The 21,060-nt window shown below is 40.3% G+C and overlaps 1 protein-coding gene across 8 annotated transcripts in view; it reads right to left on the bottom strand.

The window, feature by feature from the left end:
• MARF1 (meiosis regulator and mRNA stability factor 1) overlaps positions 1-17,025 on the bottom strand; it is a 39,094-nt gene extending 22,069 nt beyond the window's left edge. Inside the window, exons 1-13 of one of the 8 annotated variants that reach the window (XM_074346303.1) lie at positions 16,891-17,025; positions 13,038-13,236; positions 10,739-10,888; positions 10,199-10,231; positions 9,259-9,433; positions 8,118-8,344; positions 6,961-7,078; positions 6,210-6,382; positions 4,291-4,719; positions 3,934-4,091; positions 3,688-3,846; positions 2,464-2,656; positions 1,567-1,745 (exon numbers count right to left, since the gene is read on the bottom strand). In XM_074346303.1, coding sequence (XP_074202404.1) covers positions 1,567-1,745; positions 2,464-2,656; positions 3,688-3,846; positions 3,934-4,091; positions 4,291-4,719; positions 6,210-6,382; positions 6,961-7,078; positions 8,118-8,344; positions 9,259-9,433; positions 10,199-10,231; positions 10,739-10,888; positions 13,038-13,178 — 2,135 coding nt within the window. In that variant the 5' untranslated portion in view covers positions 13,179-13,236; positions 16,891-17,025. Of the gene's footprint in view, positions 1-1,566; positions 1,746-2,463; positions 2,657-3,687; positions 3,847-3,933; positions 4,092-4,290; positions 4,720-6,209; positions 6,383-6,960; positions 7,079-8,117; positions 8,345-9,258; positions 9,434-10,198; positions 10,889-13,037; positions 13,237-16,890 lie in introns of all 8 variants that reach the window. The other 7 variants (XM_074346297.1, XM_074346298.1, XM_074346299.1 and 4 more) reach the window with 7 other exon arrangements.
• Between the last annotated feature and the right edge of the window lie 4,035 nt (positions 17,026-21,060).

The raw sequence follows: 21,060 nt of genomic DNA, 5'->3' as shown, positions 1-21,060 counted from the left end.
TGCCCTCCCCCTTTCAAGTTATATTTTATAAAGAGTTAATAAAACTGATTAACATAATGTGTATGCAAAATAAATGTATTCATGTTTATGTCAGAGTTGATCTCCCAGAAAAACTCAAAAGAACAGGCTTCAGGGGTAGGGCAATTAAAGACTATTTAGTCACATACTGGGATTTTCATCAGACTCAAGCATAAGGCTTTCTACATCTGTGTCTCACTCACTGAGACAAACACCTTATTTCAGAGCAAAAGGCAGAATAGCTTGAATGTCTCTTGCCACAGTGCAGTTTGTATCAGAGACACGGGAGAGGAATTCCCATAGTTGAAGATATTCAACTGAATACAAACTGTTAAAGAGTGATTTGAGCCATAGGATTATGGATGATTTTTTTTTATCCCCTTCTGTTTCTGAACTTTCCAAGTTTTCTTCAATAAGTACTCTTTTTATTCTAGGAAATGAAGACGTAACTTAAAATAATGGTGAAGTTTTGACTTGCGTACACCATAAAAAGATGACCACAGTAAGTTTAGTGAATATCCATCATCTCACATAGATACAAAATTAAAGAAAAATAAATTTTTTTCCTTGTGATAAAAACTCTCAGGATTTACTCTTAACTTTCACATACAACACACAGCAGTACTGATTATATTAATCATGTTATACATTATATCCCCAGTACTTATCTTACACCTGGAAGTTGATACCCTTTGACTACCTTCATCCAATTATTCCTTCCCTCACCCCCCACCTCTAGTAACCACAAATCTGATCTCTTTTTCCATGAGTTTTTTTGTTCATTTGTCTTTTTCAGGATAACTGACCTACAACACTATGGTAATTTCTGGTGCACAAATCATCAGTCTGTACACCTTAAACGTATACAGTGCTGTGTGCCAACTAAATCGCAATAAAATTGGAAAAAAAATTATAACAATAAAATAAAATAATGGTGAAGTACATTATTACAGATAAGATCTTTGAGAGTCCAAACATATTTAGGAGTGAGTTCTGTTTTACTAGTCTCCCTCAAGGCAGGGAGAATCAAAGAAGAATCAAAGTATATTCTGAATAAAATCATCACCGAATTTCTAAGATAGATCTAGTTGCAATGTAGACTTATGGGGCTGGGTGTCTATTTGACATTAAGGATATATCTGCAGATTGAGAGCTTGAAGCTTTCTATACCTTATACCCCTTATAGACAAATCCATCCTTCACTAAGATTTCAGGCTTTCCAGGCTTATAAACTTTTATTGTAGAGGTCGACTATTTTTAGAACCTGTTCTGGAGATGTGGCATATTATTTTACTTCAAAGTGCCTGCCAAGTTTAAGCTTACTTCATCTTTGATTAATGACCTGAACAAGATGAATTATTCTAACTAGCTTATTTCTAACTTCTACCTTATTTCAAACTCTATTAATGGAGGATAAGCATTACTGCACATGTGATCATCAGAAGAGGGCTGCAAATGGGATAAAATTTATTTTTATTTATTTCTAAAATTGTTTCTGGGCCAAAATATCATTTCCTGAAATAAGTAGCTTGTTTGTTTGTTCTTTACCTCAGTAAAGAGAGTGATTTATTAGCAGCTCCTGTGGCAAGAGAGACCAGGATCTTCTTGCTGCCAATTTTGTATCGGTGGAGGCTATTCACCGCGCTGATGGCTTCTTGTAAGTTTTCCATCTGAACAACAGCTTTGAGCTGATAATCTGTGTGGGGGCTGAGCTCAACACTTTTCACCTACAAGAGTAAAAAGGAAAACAGAATGCTTTGTCTACCCAGAACCCTGTTATCTCAAAACTGAATATGAATCATTAAGGAGCTGGTCTGTGGACTTTAGTGAGGCCACGGGGGAACTTGTACGAACTCTGCACTCTTGCCAACCAGAACCTAAGTGAGCTGGGATGGGTGACCTTCAGAGATGTGACACCAGCCTGGCCTGCCAGGGTGTTCTGGCACACACAGCTCTCTGAGAACAGGCTCAGGGGCCAACACACACAGGGAGTCTTTTGGGTCTTCTCCAGCCCCTGCAACAACCTGGGGCAGAGCTGTTTTAAGAACCAGTAAAAGGTGCATTTTTAGCAAACTGCACCTAAAAACTGAATCAGATTTAGAAAGAGATTAACAAAAACAGATGACATTATTTTGAATCTTACTTCCATCTCTCAGTAGCCAGAGCTTACTAAAACCCATCCGTGTTTTATTTCCCAAAGTGCCACTTAAATCTCTCCCACGACCACTAGTGCTTCTCTGCCAGGCTTCTTGCTCTCTGGGGTTGTGTCCTAAAAACTGAACAGGAAGCAACCCCACGAGCAGACCAGAGGAAAAAGGAAGGGGTTCAAGCTCATTCAACAATGCTTATATCCTGGCTGTGGCTACGTGTACTGAATTAAGAGCCCTCAACTTGAAATGCCAGCAAAGGGTTAAACAAAGGGAAGAACAAAAGTGCAAAGGTTACCTTGCCATGCCTAGAAAATGCCTCCTGCATGAGCTGCTGCAGCTCCTTCCGGGATAACCTGTAGTCTATGTTGCTAATCTGGATGTCAGCACCATTTGCAAATGGGTCCGGGCAGTCGGCACTAACGCTTGAACTTGCAACATTGAAAGCAAGTGGGGATGCTCTGTTTAAAAGGTTTGGAGACATACTCCTGCTTAAAAAAACATATATATTGAGGTTATTTTTAAAAACTATTATTCTACTTATTGTTTATATCATTTTGACTTCATTTGAAGCTATAAAAAAGCATCTTTCTACAATACAATTTGGTTTTCAAATGTGCTTTTATACATAGATTTAGACTCACTGTCAAAAGTACAATCTGCTGAACCCTATCAAAAACAAATACATTACTTAATATCAAATATTCTTTTATTGGATTCTTTAAAGCTGAAGGTGGAAATTACAGGCAGGCCTGATGAATTAGTTTTCTACTTTGGGCATTTATTCTTAGAAAATTAGCTTGTGATACCAGTAAGTCGTTCACCCCTCCCTAACAAAACGGCTCTGAAAAAGCTAGATATTCTTGCTCACATGTTGCAATCCTTCTCCATAGAAGAAAAATTTTTGTATGAATTTGTAGATGTCATTTTACAGGTCCAAAGTCACTTAATATAGTGAGTCTTCTACAACTCAGCAGAACAAATACAACGCTAGAAGGAGCTCATGGGATGCAACATGGCCTTATGGCTCCCTCTGTCTTGCAAGCTTCCAGAATTAATCCATGTGAGTTTAGAAAACTTAAGTAAGGTCTGAGTTATACGGATCATTACAGTGGTTTACAGAGACACTCATTTCTCAAACAGCTTCCTAGAACTACTCTACGAGTAAGAATAACCAATGTATGTCAGCTTGGGCTTCTTCCTCAACTCGCTGAAGAGATGAGGATATGGTAAGGACGTCTTACTGTGCCTCCTATCATTGGCCAAGGACTCCAGGACAGGCTTTTTGCCTCTGACCTCTGCTTACCAAGATTCTCACGTGGAGGAGAGAGAAATGGTGAGAAGCACTGCCCTCAAACGTTAGCTATTGTGACCTGAGGAAAACAGGACTAACGGAGAAGAGATGCAAGATTTCTCTTATTTTTATTACGCACCTCTGCACTGCTTGAGTTCTGTTAAACAAACATCGTTTCATAACCGCTTCTGTTGCACATAACCACTCCGTGGATCGAGAACCACTTACCGAGAAGACCAAGACTGAGGCGTGAGCAGAGGATTGACTTGCCTTGACGCGATCAGCTTGCTAAAAGCAGATGGGTAACTCACTTGGAACATAGTCTCCTCTTTATCTTTCTTCTCTACAGGAGAGCTGGTAACACTGCGGGCACTGAGGTTCTCTCTTCTAATGGAGGGAAACGGCGAAGGGAAAAGGTTATTTGTTTTCCTTCACATTAAGATCAGCAACTAGGAGGGAGAATATTGCACCTACTTCAGATTGGTTTTGTAAACGGATTCTGCTGCCCCCGAGGTTTTAGGTGTGGGCACGGGAGCACTTGAGTTTCTGTGAGGAGGTGCTACCGGCTTCGGGTGGCCTTGCTGGGGCTCACTGTTTCGAGTGCCAGTCTTTGACTCCATGCGGCACAGCTCCTTAAAAGAGGTAAGAGCAAGGGAGTTTAACAGTTAAGTCCCCAAGATATGCTAGACCTTGTACAGGATACCGCTTGGCTTTGAGTATCCTCAAAAATGGGAGGAAAGGACACACCAAAAGCGAATGAGCATATAAAACACAGAGACCAAGAAAGCAAACCTACCATAAACTTCAGAAAGCAAGAGGTATCACAATTACCTGTAAACTTTTAACATGGGTATTTTTGGTGGCAGATCCAGAATTTGCCTGCGACCCTTTTCCAGGTGCGGCTTTGGCACTGGAAGATGGTTCACTTGTATCTTTGATGAGGCACAATTTTGGATTCTTAAGCTTTTTGGGAGACTTCACTTTATCAGCAGTTGCATTCGAACTCTTTGTTTCACAGAGTTCTCTGCTTTTTGGAGTAAATGACACGATGATCCTATTACCAAAGACATCCTCGTTTTCCATTCGCTTTTGAGCCCGCGCTGCACTGTCCTGGTTTATGAAGCGGAGAATCGCGCTGCAGCCCGTGATGCTCAGCACTTTGCCACCACAATTATCGGACAGGCGTCTGAGCCTGTTGCTGATGCTCTTGCCATCTTTATTTGCTGGTAGGTTATACACATAGAGCAGGGTGTGGCACTGCTGGTACAGAGGAAAAGTGTTACAACAGGGTCACTCGAGGGCACACATTCAATTAAAAAATGAGAACAATGAGTGACCTCCATTTCGCTAATGACCTTGGAGGGGAGCTAACAGAGATTCCCATGGGAGAGGGTAAATGTAATTTGATTGAAAAAAGACAGAAAACGAGAGATATATCTAAGATGATTGATTACTTTGATGAATGAGAGAAAAATCTGTGGCAAGATTTTATGTTTTAAATAATCAGGTCTTTTTTTTTTTTAAAGTCATAAAAAATAAGGATCTCTACAGTGGGCAATCTCTCATCTAAAACGCTACATTTGACTTAAAGGCCTTTCAGGTTAAAAAAGTGACTATCAAACAGAGGTGGAAGAGAGGAAATAAGCTATAGTCAACAGATTAAAAACATGATGAATACCAACAAAAGTGAATTAGGAGAGTAGTGCCAAACACCAGAGTAGGGCCTATGTATGTTACTCCTTGGGCAAGACTCTGAGATCCCCAACTGCAAACCATCCTTAGCATGTGTTTAATTTCAGGCCAGACTCTGGTGTTGCTGGGTACAGGGGGTGCAGTGGGACTAGCAGAACAAGGGCCTGAATCTGGAGACCAAGGGCCAGCCTCGGCTCTGCCGCAATTGAGCTGTGTGATCTCCAACGGCTCACTTACTTTTTTCTAAGTGCTGACTTCTTCCTCCCTAAAATGAGGACACTGGGAGAGATCATTCCTACAGTGCTTCTGTAACTATGAAGTTATTAAAATATGTTAAAACTGCATCCATTCTTCTGGACCACCTACACCATAGCTCTTCTCCATTATTGCTATTATTACGTACATATTCTCCAAATAGCTTCAACATAAGCTCAGTACTGCAGAATACATTCTTACCCTAAATCAAGACTCTCAGAAATGCTCATCCTGCTGGAAATCCTATCAAGTGGCTTAATAGGCTACAGATGTAGCAACCACTGCTCCTAACTGTGCCCACGCACAACAGGCATTGCAACCATAGAAAACAAACTCAGAGGCCTGCTGGAGCTTAAGGATCAAATGCCTAACAACCGTACAATTACTCTGCTTATTTCACTCCAACCGTAACAGTATGTGCAAACCATCACCATATTCTCTTCCCTTAAAAACCTGGAAGCAAAAAGAGTAATAATTCTCATTCCATTACTTCTAGCCACCTGACACAAAACACTGCTAGCTTTGGAGTCACTGGCAAGTGGTTGTCAGTAAGGTAAATCTAAAAGTCAATTCTCCATACTCTGAAAAAAAAAAAAAACCCACCAAAACTCATATACATCAATTCTCCGTATATTTGTAAGAGAAGTACTGAAAGTTTCTAGGCCAATTTCAAAATCTGACCAGCCTATTACAAAGAACAGCCTCACCTAGGCTTGGAGACCTCCTATGAAGGGCTGTCTTCGGCCTTCATAATCTCACTTTGGAAAATGGCAAAAAAAAAAAAAGAACACAAATCCACTTACTGGCATTTTGAGCGGTAACCTGGGGGGCAGGTCGGAAATGAATTCTTCAAATCTGATCAGCTCATTAGCATGATGCAGTAGTGCTTCTGAGGCTTGGTTTTTATGGACCAAAATTATGTGGAAACCATGCCTGTGTCTCAGGTCACTAAGTTCCAATGCAAAATTGACATCAGCTGAAAGAAAAGGTACAGCCCACCCCCGGCCCCAAACATTAGAAACACTTGACAGAGACAGGCAACTCGACCGACACTGAGAAGAAAGGAATGGCTGGATTGTATTCAAAACCGCTCCCCCCCCACCACCTCTTTTTAGAACAGGAGCACGTTTCGTATCAGAAGGGTTAACATGACAAGACAGTTTTACCATATACTTATATTGAACCCCAAGATATGTTACTTCCAGTAGTAAAAGAGAGCAAATGTTAATATTCTGGGGAGCCTCAACTTTGAAAATCATTCATCTTAGATTTTTAAAAATTAGCAATACAGGGCCCAAGATTTTTTAAAAAATTGCATTTTCTTCAATAAACTTGGTTCCACAAGACTCCTTACTCAAGTTCCTAGGAGAAAAATACAGAAATCCATGTAGACCCATTTTTTTTTGACCTAAAACAGTTTTCAGAGATAAGCATAAATACGTCCTATGTATTTCAGCATCTTTGGGGGCAGATTTTACTTTAACAGTTTTTGGCTTCTATGATAATTCACACATAGTGAGTGTAGCTGAAATTAGCAGATGTTTCTACACTTACTTGACACAAGAACCACGGTGGCAGGAGCAGTGTGGGTATTTGCAAACCTTCGGAGGCTCTGGCGCAGCTTATCATCAGCAGCATTCTTTGCTGTAGCGTTGATGTGGGCAACGGTTACCTGCAGCAATTTATAACAAGGATGAATGAGCAAGAGCTGAGGTTAGAAAATCACTATGTGTTCTGCCCACATCTTAATAGACAGTTCTTGGGGAAACTCTTTTATTATTATTGCCACCTAGGAGGAAAAAAATTACAATCAAATCTCAATAATTTCAAATTTGGTTCTCCATACAAATTAACTGGATCCACTATTAACTCTACTTTTTGTGTCTAATCTTCTTTTGCACTTCATCCATCCCCCTTTCAGAAAATAAATAAAAAGAAGTGGAATTTGAAGTAGTTAAATTAGCTCTCACTAATAGCTTTTGCCAACCATCTGTGGGCAGCAGAGATTTGCTGTAAGATTAAGACGAGATCTGGGACTGTATGTGATGTCCTTCATCTACGCCATACATCGTCTATGGCTCCTGCCATCAGGTGGTGGAAGAGGCGAGGCCTCTGCCCCTAAGGGTGCTAAAATACATTTACTCCTGTTCAAACTATCAGGCTCACATTAAAATCTCCACAGCAAGGAAAAGTTTGTTTCAAGAGGTGCCTCCACTACATACAATACACAATGGGATTTATTAGTTTTTTTTTTTAAGAAACATAAATACACAATTTTAGGCAGCAAAGAACTGGATTCTGATTTCAGCTGAAGAAGAGACTTTGGGATCAATCTGGATTTAAATTTAAGCTCATCTACTTACTGGCCATCTGATCTTTAAAAAGTTGCTTAAGCTCTTGGGGCCTTTCACATTTTTAAATTTCAAATAATAAATCCTTGTCCACAGAGCAGTTATGAAAATCAAAGGAAATGATACGTATGTAACCACTACACCAGGCAAGCACTAGTCACACTTCAGTAGCCTTACTGAAAGTACAGACATGATTAAATAATTTCCAGTACTTTAGAAACAATTTTTTGCTTATTTTCTGCACTTGCAAACTTAGCAAAAAAGTGTATTATTAAATAAATTTTGAATTGGAATTCTTTTAAAAAAAATCACAGGAGCTTATTCTATCAAAATAGATAAAAATTCTTTTTTTTTTTTTACCTGGCAGTTATTCAGCTCTTGAATAACTTCTTTGTTTTCTTTACTGATGTCACACACACAGATGAATTCTGCTTCTCTGTGGCCTTTAAAAAACTTCTCACGGATTCTCTGTACAACTGCAGTAGCTGAGCGGCCAGAGGGGACTGAGCAGTTTTCAATATCCCAAAACACTCCAATGGGGGGTAAGTTTTCTAGCACCTGTCCTGCTAGCGCAACTTCTGGTGACCCTTAAGAAATATGAAGACTTTCAATTACATATGGTAAAAAAGAGGTAACATGTTAAAGATAATAGGTAGCTACCTATCATTCTTAGTGGCAGGAAAACGAAATTATTGATTGATGTTAAGTTTAAGGATACCAAGCCCCACTGGCTGACCCAGTAAGACAAAGATCCTCAAGTTGCCGAAGTATCTCTAAGCAATCATTCCTATTCTTCAGGAGAGAACAAATCTAAAAGTCCAGTTACTTTAAGCCCACAATAAATCCATCACAAAGCACGAGCCATCCTCATGCTGGCCAGTTACACCCCTCTGAACCCTAACATGTAGGTGAACGGACACTGTAGCTCTGGGGCCTGATCTTCATGCTCTGCTCACACTTGTCTACGACTCAGTGTGGGAGGACAATAAAGAGGAGACTGAGGGTGAAGTTGTTCCTGTCCTGATTTTAATGATTTTTAACACTGCATTAACATCTGATTCAAAATTTCAAAAAATGTTTTTAGAAGATAAGGTATCAACTACTTTTTAGAGAAATGATCTTAGATTTTCAAATACTGTTTTTCATCAGCCATTGCTAATCTTCCTAAATACTAAGCACTTTTAGGGAGCATAGAGCCAACAAGTGTGATTGTGAACCTAAGCTGACCCCAAGTCCCTTCCAGCACTTATTTCTCCTAATATACCCCCCGTTTTTCTATACAAAGCTTCTGATCTCAAACAGCCTCAGCCCAACATAGACGGCAAGTGACTTTTTGGTCTATAAGAATAAAAAGATTTGTACCAAGAGATGGAAATGGAGACTCACATACCCAGTAGCTTTAAAACCACAAGGAATCTTTTAAAGGCGATTAAATGTGGTGTTGGTATCAGATACTGAACACTATTTAAATATGCACATTTTATATGATACTGTCATTTACCAAATTTCGAAGCAGCTTTGCCTAGACTGGTCGCCAATAACAACGTGGTCTCCTTCCCTGTTCCTTTGGTTCCACAGCCATTACACAGAGGAATAGTAACAGGTGCAGTTTGAGTATTTGGAGGTGGTATATTTGGCCAGACTTTAGCAGCATCAATTATACTATTTCTTGCCGGCTGTTTCAAAATTTTTTTAAAAAGAGGAGGAGGTTTCAGACACATCATTTCAGAACCCAGAGTTACATACTACAACTGAAAATACATTTTCTAAGTGTTTCTCCTTTCCATCTGCTAACCTCTGGAAAATGTATTTTCAAATCACCTTTCCCAGAACTATCAGCTATCAATGCATAAACTCACTTCAAGAAGTGACTTGAAATGATGAGGGAAAACATTCAGATGATCAGATCTTTACATTCTGGGGTATGTGTCTGCTACAATGGAGACCTCAGACACACTTTACATAAAAGGAAGTCAAGTCTTCACTTGAACACTGGCATGACAGAGGCCAAGTTTCAAGTTCCCCAAATTACTACCAAAAAACAACATGCAGTTACCTATATTACATGAATGGGTCCATGTATCAGGTGAGTGTTAGCTATAAGAAGCCATAATTATGTTCTGGCCTTTAAAGGCAAAACAGAACACAAGGCTTTGCCGAGCTAGGTTCACTTGTAGGAAACAGATTTATTACAAGAGACTCTAAAAGCATAAACTAGATGAATAATTAATTACTCTGTACTTTTTTGAACAGTCCCTCCCATTTTACCCTGTGCTTTCTTCAAGACCATAAGAAGTTATGCTGATGGGGAGAAAGCTACATCACACGGAGTCTTCAACCCATGCAAAATAAAGATTTTTTCAAGATATATTCACTTTATTTAAAAAAGTCATTCCTCAAACCTCAGCTGCACCCAACATAACAAATAAAAAGATACAAACCTTGTTTAGACAGTCTTCGCAGTAAAGTGAGCCCTTTAAACAAACCGGAGGTACCACATTTAGGTGCAAAGAGTTGGTGCATAAGTGAGGCGTTAGCTCCGACTGTGAAATGTGCTCTTCCAAGTGCCCGGGAGCCCCACTTGTGAAATCAGGACAGGGGAAATAGCCAGCGGAGGAGGTGCAGCCCTGGAGAGCCGGAAACTGATGCAGTTTGTGCACGTTACTATGACATGATTGGAAATGGAGCTTTCCACAACAGGGCAGGTGTTTGCAGGAAGACAGATTACTTTCTAGACACATGCTGGGAAAGTCACTTGCGACGCCGGCCAAATTGTTCCTAGCTGAGGCATTCTGGAGTGAAGATGCAGACTGGAAAGCAAACCCTGACCCTACCTGACACGTGATTGTCCTGGTGCTTTGCGAGTCTAACAGTGCGCCCGGGGGAATCAAGCTACCAGTCCCTCCGCTACCACCACCGCCACCACCGAGATGCATTGGCGAAGTGGAGGGTTCATTAGTGCAATGGGCACAGCAGCTTACTTTGGGGACAGTTGAAAGCTGTATTTTAGGTTGCTGAAGAGAATGGATATCTGGAAGTGGGACTGCTGGGAAAAGTTTAGAGCCAGCATGAAGGGGAGATGGTACATCCTTTAATTCCACAGCAACTTTCTTATTCTCCATGTAATCTTTCTGAGAAGAGAAAACCAGAACACAAGTTAATTTTTTGAGGCCAGTGACTTTTGGTTACTCACATCCCATTGCATTAAAAAATGGCAAGTGTTCAAACATATTTACATCACTCAATCATAACCACACAAAATGGAATGGCAGCTAAAACCAGGGGCACCCTTCAGAGGTCTATGGGAAGTGAACATCAAAACAGATGACTAAAATTAAGACTGTGTCCTTTCTGAACTTTAAGAGACCGGGGGAGGGGGTCTGTTTACATCCTCAGCAAGCCTGGTTAACCACCTGTGTCTCAGTGACTTCCTTTTGATAACTTCCCCTTGCCTCACAGGGTCTTCTGAAGACAAAACAGGTGGGATGAAAACAACAGTCACAACAGCATTCACTAGAGATGGCTTATAAGCAAAGTGCTTTAAGGAAAATATTTAATGGTTCTTGCAGTCAGACCATACGGAGTTTTAGTAAGGTCCTCCAGAGAAGATTTCAAACACCGTGGGTAAGATGAGCCATCAGCCCACTTGGCCCATCTGTGAATAGGTCTTAAAAGTGTTGCTGATAACATTTAGCAAACCCTAGGGTATCATGACATAAAACTATAATGCTAAGTTATTTTGTAGCCAGTGGAAAGAACTAGAGTAATTAGAAAACTACCTGAAAAAAAGATACAAGAGAAATAGTTTGTCATATGCCTCCAAAATAGACACAGAAGGCTACTGTGTTTATAAAGGTTATATAGCATGGCACTGGTGACAGAGACCTGGGTTTGAATGTGATACTCAACAGTTTTATGACTTTGGGTAAGTGACTTAACCTCTCCAGGCTTCAGTTTTATCATCTGTCAGTTGAACAACAGAATGTACCTCCTTCAGTTATTAGAAGGATAAAATGAAATAATGCATCTCATTTAAGCACTCAGCACAGTACCTGGCCGCTGAAGGGGGATCTAACTAATCAATACTCTTTATTGGCTGAGTGCAGGCACTATAAAGATGAAGAAGACGTCTTGATACAGTGATTGAGACACAGTTATCCCTTAGAGGACAGACAGGTCCATCTGACTGCTATGATTTCACTCCTTTTGCTATGATTCTACACTCACCTGGGAGGGAATGTTCTTTTGGGAGAAATCTGGATTTTCAGTTAGGCTCTTCCTAAAAAGGTTAACAGCAATGGTCTGACCAGCCAATAAGTAGTGGTGTTCTGCCCTCTTGGTAATTATTACAGTTCAGGCTGAAAATTAATTCATTGGCTTTTGGATTTATATAGGTCTTGCTCTTATGGGCAGGGTTATTGTCAGTTGGTCTCCCTGAATAGACTCAATTATAGGTGCCACTGACAAAAATTGAGATTCTGGACCTATGAAGTTGAAAGTGCAATTCTGCTTTGTGTGACTCTACGAGGGAAAGACTTGCCACCCCGGGAAGCACTACTTGAGCAGCTAACCCTAACTGTCCCTAAAGAAATATTTCTGGAAGAAATAACTATCCCAACTACCGACACCAAGAAACAAAGGTCACTGTATAATGAAAGCTTGGAGAAAATAAGGAATTCAATTAATTTTTTAAAAAGTCATTTTCTATACCCTTATATAAATAGTAACATCTCATTTAAATTCCAAGTATAACAGGAAAAAAAAAGGTGATAACATGACACAGGAAATGAAATCAGAAAAAGCAAAATCACTATGAAAAGACAAAGGAAGAAGTTCTACACATATTTTAAAAAAATCAAGAGAAATCGTGAACAGAAAAAGATTATTAACACAATCTTAGCAATCTTTCCTTGATTTTTACGATTCGAAACTCAGAAGGCTACAGTAAAATAAAATCTGTTTTGTACTTTCCTCCAATTTTACTCTACAGTGTGGACACTGTCTTTGGAATCTGTGACTTTAATGAGAAACTAATCTTCCCCAAATTTTAACATCACACATGTAAAACATCTACTGTTATTCAGTGTGGAAGTACAGGAGTTAAAAAAGTATGCCCTCATTGAATCAGGAACTATAACAACATGCTATAAGGAGTAATATAAGAAGGAAGCGAGGGAAAACTTGGCATGGACTCCAGGGAGAGAGACTGCCCCAGACCAAATGATCTCTCATCTATTTGCCTAAGGAATTTTCTATGTCCTCAGTCTTGCACATAGTTACCGTTTGGGGACTAAGTGGCAACGTTTGCTCGGGACGAGAAAAGCAATTAGAGAATTTCCAAAGCCATGGCTTAGCATCATTATCTTGTTGAAGCCATCCAAGTGTTCTACTGCAGTTCTCAGTTCCGTTTCCTTCCATCATACAGCCATACAAATTGGTTCAACATTCTTTCATCTTTCTTTTCTTTCATTCTTCCACCCTGTTAAGAATGAGATTTCAGTGTTACTTATCTGCATTAGTACAAATTCTACCAATTAACTGTGTGACTATATTTTTGGTACAATAGTTTCCAACAAGTCAGATCTTAGGGAACAAAAGTGGAATGGCTATCAAAGCATATTACAGGTTACTAAAACTGGTAAACTTGGTTGACTATGCTTGGATTCTAACAATCTGACCTTTAAAAAATATCTATAATCTAATTTATATGAAATAGATAAACAAGTTTATACTGTATAGCACAGGGAGCCATATTCAATATCTTGTAGTAACTTATGGTGAAAAAGAACATAAAAATGAATATATGTATGTTCCTATATGACTGAAGTATTCTGCTGTACACCAGAAATTGCCCCAATATTGTAAACTGATTATACTTTAATAAAAAAATATAAAATATCAATAAACTTCTATCCATTCCTTACATTACATAGCTCTTCAAATAAAAATGAACTCTGGATAAGCCCATGCTTGAGAGAAGTAACCAAATCTTGCATACTGCATATCCCTGATCCTTTTTGCTTCACTGGAGCCAACATCCTCTAGCCCGGAAAAGGCATTTTCTTTGGTTTTTCTTAATTCTTCTCGACTATCTCTCCCTAAAGACTCCATGAGAGTTAAACAGTTAACAGAAGAGAGCATGTAATTTTAGTAAAAGAACAACAAGTCCTCATTATCAATTACGTAAGATTTTGAAATTAATTTCAGAGTGACTTATCCCACTGTGTCTTTGATATGAGCATGGAAAGTCCAAATTAAGTGACCTCTGTGGACTTTGAATATGATTCTGCTACAGAACAAATCGAACCACCTTCTTAGTTTACTTATTATGAAAGTGCAATCTGATATACCACCAAAAATCTAACAGAGAAATCTCAAGTCCCAGATGTGCTGTGTCTACTCCAGAGCAACAACACTCTTACATGTCTTAAGCAGTACAATAAAAGCAGATCAAATCAACAGTACCCTTTGGGCATGGAGGCAGTCAATGGTAAGGACAACTGAATCCCACTTTCAAGTGCTAGCCATAATACCCCAACCACTATCTACTCTTACCTACAATGGCCACTTTAAGGTTATTAATCTGCCTTTCAGAAATTTCATCTGGGAATACAGAAAGGAATTTATCTTAGCTATCTCCCTAATAAGATGCTCTTTTCAAGAGATTTTAACATCTGCATAGTGGGGTAAGGGGAGAGACGGCACTATAAGCACTCTATCTAAGATCTAGGAGAACTGATCACATAAAGCAGGGGTAGGCAAACTATGGCCTGCCAGCCAAAACCAGTCCACTGCTGCTTGTATTTAAACGGCTTGTGCACTAAGAATGTATTTTACATTTTTTAATTCTTGGGGGAAATCAAAAGAATATTTTGTGACAAAATTATATGAAATTCAAATTTTAGTGTCTATGAACACACTTATTTAAGTTCTGTCCATGGCTGTTTTTCCAATATAACTGCAGAATTAATTATTTGCAACAGAGGCTATAAGGCCCACAGACCCAGAAATACTCTTTGGCCCTATGTGGAAGGTACAAAATGTCATTAAGTTTCAGTTTCTTCCTCCGTCAAGTGTGCCTAATTTCTTCCCTGTGCACCTCACAGCATTACTAGGGAAAAAAAATTAGATAAAGGACCCCACCACCTGTTTGTCTTCATCACTGTATTGCTGTGCCAAGCAGAGCCTTCTACATAGAATATATTTTGTAAATATTTGCTGAATGAGAGAATAAATAAAGCAGCTACCTACAAAAGTAAGAGTTAATCTGGAGACAGAGATGGAGCTAACTGCCACAATGACAGTAAATTATGGTACTTGATTTTCCTATTAAATATAGATCTTATATTATCCCCCAACAATCTCCTCTCTAGATCATAAAAATTTGTGATGTTCATGGTATATACAACTCAACATGCTCTTTCAAGCCTCTTCAAGGACAATCATGAAAGGGAGCTAACAGGTCAAGTTAAATACAGTTTGCAAAGCATTTTTACTTAACATTTTATTTATTTCCTCACTCTGAAAATATTTACGTAGTATCTACTATGTAACAAGCCTGTGCTTGGCACAAGGGATACAATGATGAAAACAAGACAATAAGATCCATTTATGTAACCTTTTTTTCCCACAGTAAATCTGTGTGAAAGACAAGGAAGCAATCAGCCATATTTTTACAGAGGAGGAAACAGAAGTTTAATAAAGTTGTTTAACTTGTCAAAGATCACTCAAGAAGAAAGAGGACATAACCAAGCTTGTCCACCTCTTCCCACTATACCAAGGTACCTTCAGTATGGTCCACAAAAGCAAAAGAAAGTACAAGCGTATTAGTTTGTTAGTGGCCTGCACCCGGAAATTTTCCTAAATATTCCTAGGAATGACACACAGTAATTTAGGTAGCCAAAGCAAGTTGTTTGATTTGAGTGGGAGTGTCACTTCTGCCATTAAGTCTCTGAGTCTTTGGGCAATTCAGATAATGGTTGAGAGCAAACTGTGACGTCAGACTGCCCTTGTATTAATCCCCTGTCCTCCTGCTTCCTATCTATGCAGCTTCAGACAAATCACAAGTTCTCTGAACCGCAGATCCCATCTGTAAAATGGACCTGATAATAACAGTAGCACCTACACGGCTGTTTGGATTAAATGAGAAAATCGAAGTAGAAAATTTAGCAGTGGCCTTCTATGAACATCAAACCTAGTCCTCAAACACACCACACGTCACCTCATCCCATTCCTGTTTTTGTTGTTGTTGCTGTTATTTTTCATAGCTCTTCTATCTAAAATTATCTTACTTGCCTGCTTTTTATTATCTGTCTCCCTTACAAATATAAACACCATGGTAGTACAGATCATGCTTTCTTACTCATTACTGTATCTCCTGCACCTAGTACATTGTCTGGCACATATCAACAATTGCTGAATGAAGAATTCAATAAATATGCAGGAAAACCGTTTTGGTTTCAATTTCCCTGTATGCAAAACAGAGTACCTGAGCTCAGATGTTGTAAAGTCCAAAAGATTTAACTGGAAAACTCTAGGCAATAACAGAAAGGTGCCAGGGAAACTCTAAGGTGTATTACCGTGTCGCATTACAATTAGTGGGAGTGGCTCAAGCCCTAATGCAACTCAACTGACTCAAGCCCTGAAGCAATTCAACGCTATCGGTCAAGCCAGAGGCTACACCCTAGAGAGTGCTAAAGCCAGAGGCTACACCCTAGGGAGTACTGACAGACCCAGGAGGATGCAAAATGCTCAAGAGGGTTGCAAAAACACCAGCCCTTTTCTTTCTCTCTTAAACTTCCAACTGTACACATTGCTCTAGAAAGGATGCTCTCCGCACCTGGAGGGCCTCATAGGGAGCAGGGAGACTAGTGTGGGCAGGGAGCCAGACACCTCCACAGGGTAGCAGCGGCGCTGCATTGACAGTCGTGAACAGACCTGAAGGGGAGACAACCCGAACCTTCAGTAGGGGCCTGACCAGTGAGCCCCAGTCGTACCCCTCTGACTAGCCAACCGCCCCCCCACCGCCGCCGGCAATAAACAGGAGGAGGGGACACTCTTCCCCCCTCCAACTGTTGTCCCCAGAGCAGTGGGCGCGTCGGGGACTAGTCCCCAGCGCTGCCAGCAAACTCACCTCAACCACCAGCTCCACCTCCGCTCACATTCCGGCCCCGCCGCCTTCCCCCCGCCCCCCCAGGCCCTTTGTTTTGATTCCCGACTCCGCAGCTCCCGCCGCCGCCGCCAAGCGCACCCTTCACTTCCGCTTCCGCACCGCCCCGCCCCTGTCGCAAAACCGACGCCCTTCTCTCCCCTGGCTCCGCCCCTTCCTCCGCCCTTCCCCCGCCGCTGCGTCCTCCCCGCGCGGGGCGTGCTGGGAACCCGGGGGGGGCGGGGCCTCGCGGCCCTGCAGCCTCGTCAGGCTCAGTCCCCTCCCGATAAATCCCTAAATAGGGACCTTCCCGGGGGGCGACCCCGGCTTTTTTGGCGAAAACCCCCAGTTTAAGGAGGCCTTGCCCCTGACTTATACTTGTGGAGTGGAAAGGAACCTGAAAGCGGAGAATTAGGGAGCTTGTGGTGTGGAACCTGGGAAAAAAACCTGCGAACCGGGATTTGATTCCATTCAGCTCTTTCAGCCTTTTGAAGGAAGGCAATTTAAAAGGGATTTCGATGAAAAACCCGATCGTTTTCGCTTTTTTTCTCTCGCATTCGCTCTTGTCACGTGATGATTCTACTTTATTAAAAAAAAATTAAATGACGCATATTTGCCACAGCATCCTTCATCTAGTGCAACCTAGTGGCGAGTGGAGAAAAAAATAACTGCCAACTGGGCTGCCCACGAGGTACTTCTGGCCCGCAGGGCTTCTCGCGAAGTGGCGATCCAGCTGGCAAAAATAAAGCGTGTGCCAAGACTAGGCTGGGTTTTGTCACCAAGAATTAAGAGGTCCTCATGACTTCAGTAAGAAAACGAATTTTTGAAAGTCCTGGTCTAAAGCTTGTTACAAATGAATACAACTTTTCCAGTGACTGGTTGGGCGAGCAAAAAGGAGACTTAATAGCTGCAAAAGCCTTATGGAGCCAGTAACAGCTTGTGCTTTTGATGGCTAGATATGCCATGTTTGGGTTTTTTGTTTGGGGATTGTTTTGATTTTGGGTGTTTTTTTGTTTGTTTGTTTTTGTTTGTTTGTTTTTTCCTTAACAACCTTTACTTTTACTAGAAATTAAAAAAGAAGTTTTCAGTACGCACAACGAACATTTTTGAAACTGCCAGCTGCTCACTATTTCCTGTTGCAAATTAGGAGAAAAACAAAGCACATATTTAAATCTAGACGTAGTTTATTTTGCAGTAGCTGAATGTTAGGTAAAAGTTTATTTTTGAAGTTTGCCAAGAAACAGGTTAACTGCAGACTGATAAGTAAGTAAAAATTACCAAAAGAGAACTTTTTTTCCCCCAAAATCTGTAATGTCAGGCAACTTCATTAGGCAATCCACATTAAGTGGGGGAGATTTCAGGGGAAGCTAATACATCCTTGTAGACATACTTGTAGACATGTATGGTGGAGGGCAAGATCAGGCACGTATCTGAAGAATCCTTTGTGCTTGTATTCTATTTTCCAGAAGGGAGATGACAAGTACACACATCATGTGCCTGCTTAGGTATTTATTACTGCTGAGTAAATTAAATCTTCATTGTTTCTGTGTGTGGGTAGTATTCTCCAAGTGGGAATTAAAACAGATGAAAAGCAACCCTGTTTCTAGCATTCAGCTTTTTCCAGAGTACCAAAAAATATGCTTCTCTTTAAAGACGTTTTTCTCCCTTCTTTTAATTCTAGTTGAATGTCTCTAAACACAGACAGTATTAATTCAAAGTATAAAGAGGAAACGAAATAATTGTGGACGTTTTATTGCTTTTTTAAAAAGATTTTAGAAATAGAGAGCAGACATATTCTGACATTGCTTGACATTCTTTCAAGTCCAGAGCTTTAGCTGGTGTCAGTAGGTAAAATGCAGTAAATAAAAACAAGTCAATCATACCAATTGGAAGATTAATGAAAAGTCTGAATTACAAATAGTTTTTAAAGTACACATTTAAAAAAATTATTTTCTATTGAGAACTAACCTAAGCAGAACATACCAGCCTTTGGAAGCAAACAATTACGCATCAAAATACAATTTGATACTTGTGAAAAGTGTTTTTAACATTTTTCTTGATATTTTCTTAGGTATAGCCTCTGTTAATCTTATTTCTATTTCTTTGCTCTGCAAACTCTTTCATCAGAAAGTAAGAGTAACTTTCAGTTTTTTCCTTATCCAAATTATAGTATTCATGTTTATGAAATCCGGATGAAGATTTATTTTTGCATAACTTAAGTGGCTACTTTACATTCAGTTCAGCTCCTAAATTAACCTAGCTGCCAAGAGTTTCTGCCCCAGCAACTTCTGCTTATGTCATGTTTAGTGTTTTGAAATGAGAAATTGTGATGGAAGGATTTAAGCAAGAGAAACCCAGCTTCCTGCTCTTTTATATCTAAAAGCTACAAAGAAAACAGATTGAATAAAGCAAGGAAAAAGTTTTAAAGTACACCAAAATTTCCCTTTCATTTTTAAGGATTAAACCCTTATGACAAACCCATTTACCTAAACTCCTATTCCTGAAGAAAACTTTAATGATAATCATTTCAATGTCTTCTTCCCTTTTTTTAAATGGAAAATGAAGAAAATTGAAAACCAACTAGTGTAAATGACTTGACCAATGCCATTTAGTCAGTACTGATACCTCAACAATTTGTGTTTCAGTTTGTCTGTTAACTTGAGTGAGTGTTCCCTGCCCAGAAACCTCAGAGAATGGTGAGGGTCAAAGCAAATTTCTAGAAAGCACAAGAGCAAAAGTGTCAAGAGGGTGTAAATGATTTATTAGCATGTGGGACCAGGTGGAGGTTTCCTAGAACACATTTTGATTTCCTTAACCCTGTTATTGTAGGTGGTACTTACCGCTTGTGTCTCTCAGCTTCTTTCAGGAACTAGCAAGGATTCAAAACAAAGTAGAATTAGAGAAATGTCATTATTAACCATGGCTGGGATGCAGGAGGGATTCTGTGAGTATGGTTGGAGGCCTCAAAGTAACTACGATCTCTTTGCCTCTAGCATCATGCTGAAGAACACTGGTATAGAAGTTAAACAGATGGAGCTTTGAAGCCTGATTTGTTGTTTAGTAATTGCAAGAACTTGGGCAATGCATTTAACTTCCTGCGCTTTTGTTTTTCTCATCTTTAAATATGAGGACAGTAAAAGTGCTTTCTGTGGTTCTCATCATCTGGGGCTGAGCTCCACTGTCACCTTGTAGAGTGGCCTTCCCTGTCATTCTATCTGAAGTGACCCCTCCCCGGCCCTCTTCTATCATGTGACCTTGCTTTGTTCATAGCACTTATTAGGATCTGAAATTACTTCATTTTTTTCTGTTTGCTGGTTTAGTGTCTTTATCAACAGTGTAAGCCCTTTGAGGATAGGCGTCTTGTCTGACGTTTGTTGTGCTATAAGTGTGAATGAATGCTCAGTAAATATTTGTGGAACAATTAGGATTGCTGTGAGAATTAAAGGAGAAAACCCACATCAAGAAGAGAGTATTGTGCCTGATACAGATAAACAATAAAAAAAAAAATCATGATTACCCCATAGATTGTACTTAATTAGCAGTGCTTAGGCAGTGTCGTAAGCGTTTTACAAATGCCAAGTTAACTCATTTCGTCTCTGCATAACCCTATGAGGTAGAATCCTATCATGAACCCTTTTATAGAAGAGGAAAGTTAAGTCATAGAGTTTGAGTAACGTGCCCAAGATCACACAGCTACTGAGGGGCAGAGCTAGGATTCAAAGCCAGGCTCCAAATGAAACTCTTATACACTAAGTTTTGCTGCCTTTGAAGAAGATAACGATGTCGAAAATTTTATATTCGGTGTAAAGGAGTCAGAAGAACATGGGGCATTGCTTGCTTAGCCTAAACGGACCTACTTTGTCCCTCTATCTGCTTTGGGGAAAAGGCAAGAACAGGAAAAAGCAATCGGTGTCAAAGGGGTGGGCGTCGTATTTTCCTGAAGTGCGTGGCCCTTAAGTCCAAGCCCGTTCCCCCGGTGTCCAGGGAGCAGCCAGCATCCTCCAAGGCCGGCCAGAACCCTGCCCAGCAGCGGGAACCTCCCAGGCCTCAGCCCGCCCAGAGCCGCCGCGTGGCCGCGCCGCGCCCGGGCCCTGGGAAAAAAAAAGTTTCCAAAAGGCGCTGCTCGGCGCTGATTGGCCGAGGCGGACGCGGTCC

The sequence above is a fragment of the Camelus bactrianus genome, chromosome 18 (genome assembly GCF_048773025.1).
Source record: "Camelus bactrianus isolate YW-2024 breed Bactrian camel chromosome 18, ASM4877302v1, whole genome shotgun sequence".
NCBI lineage: Eukaryota > Metazoa > Chordata > Mammalia > Artiodactyla > Camelidae > Camelus > Camelus bactrianus.
This window is presented reverse-complemented; position numbering and strand designations above follow the sequence as displayed.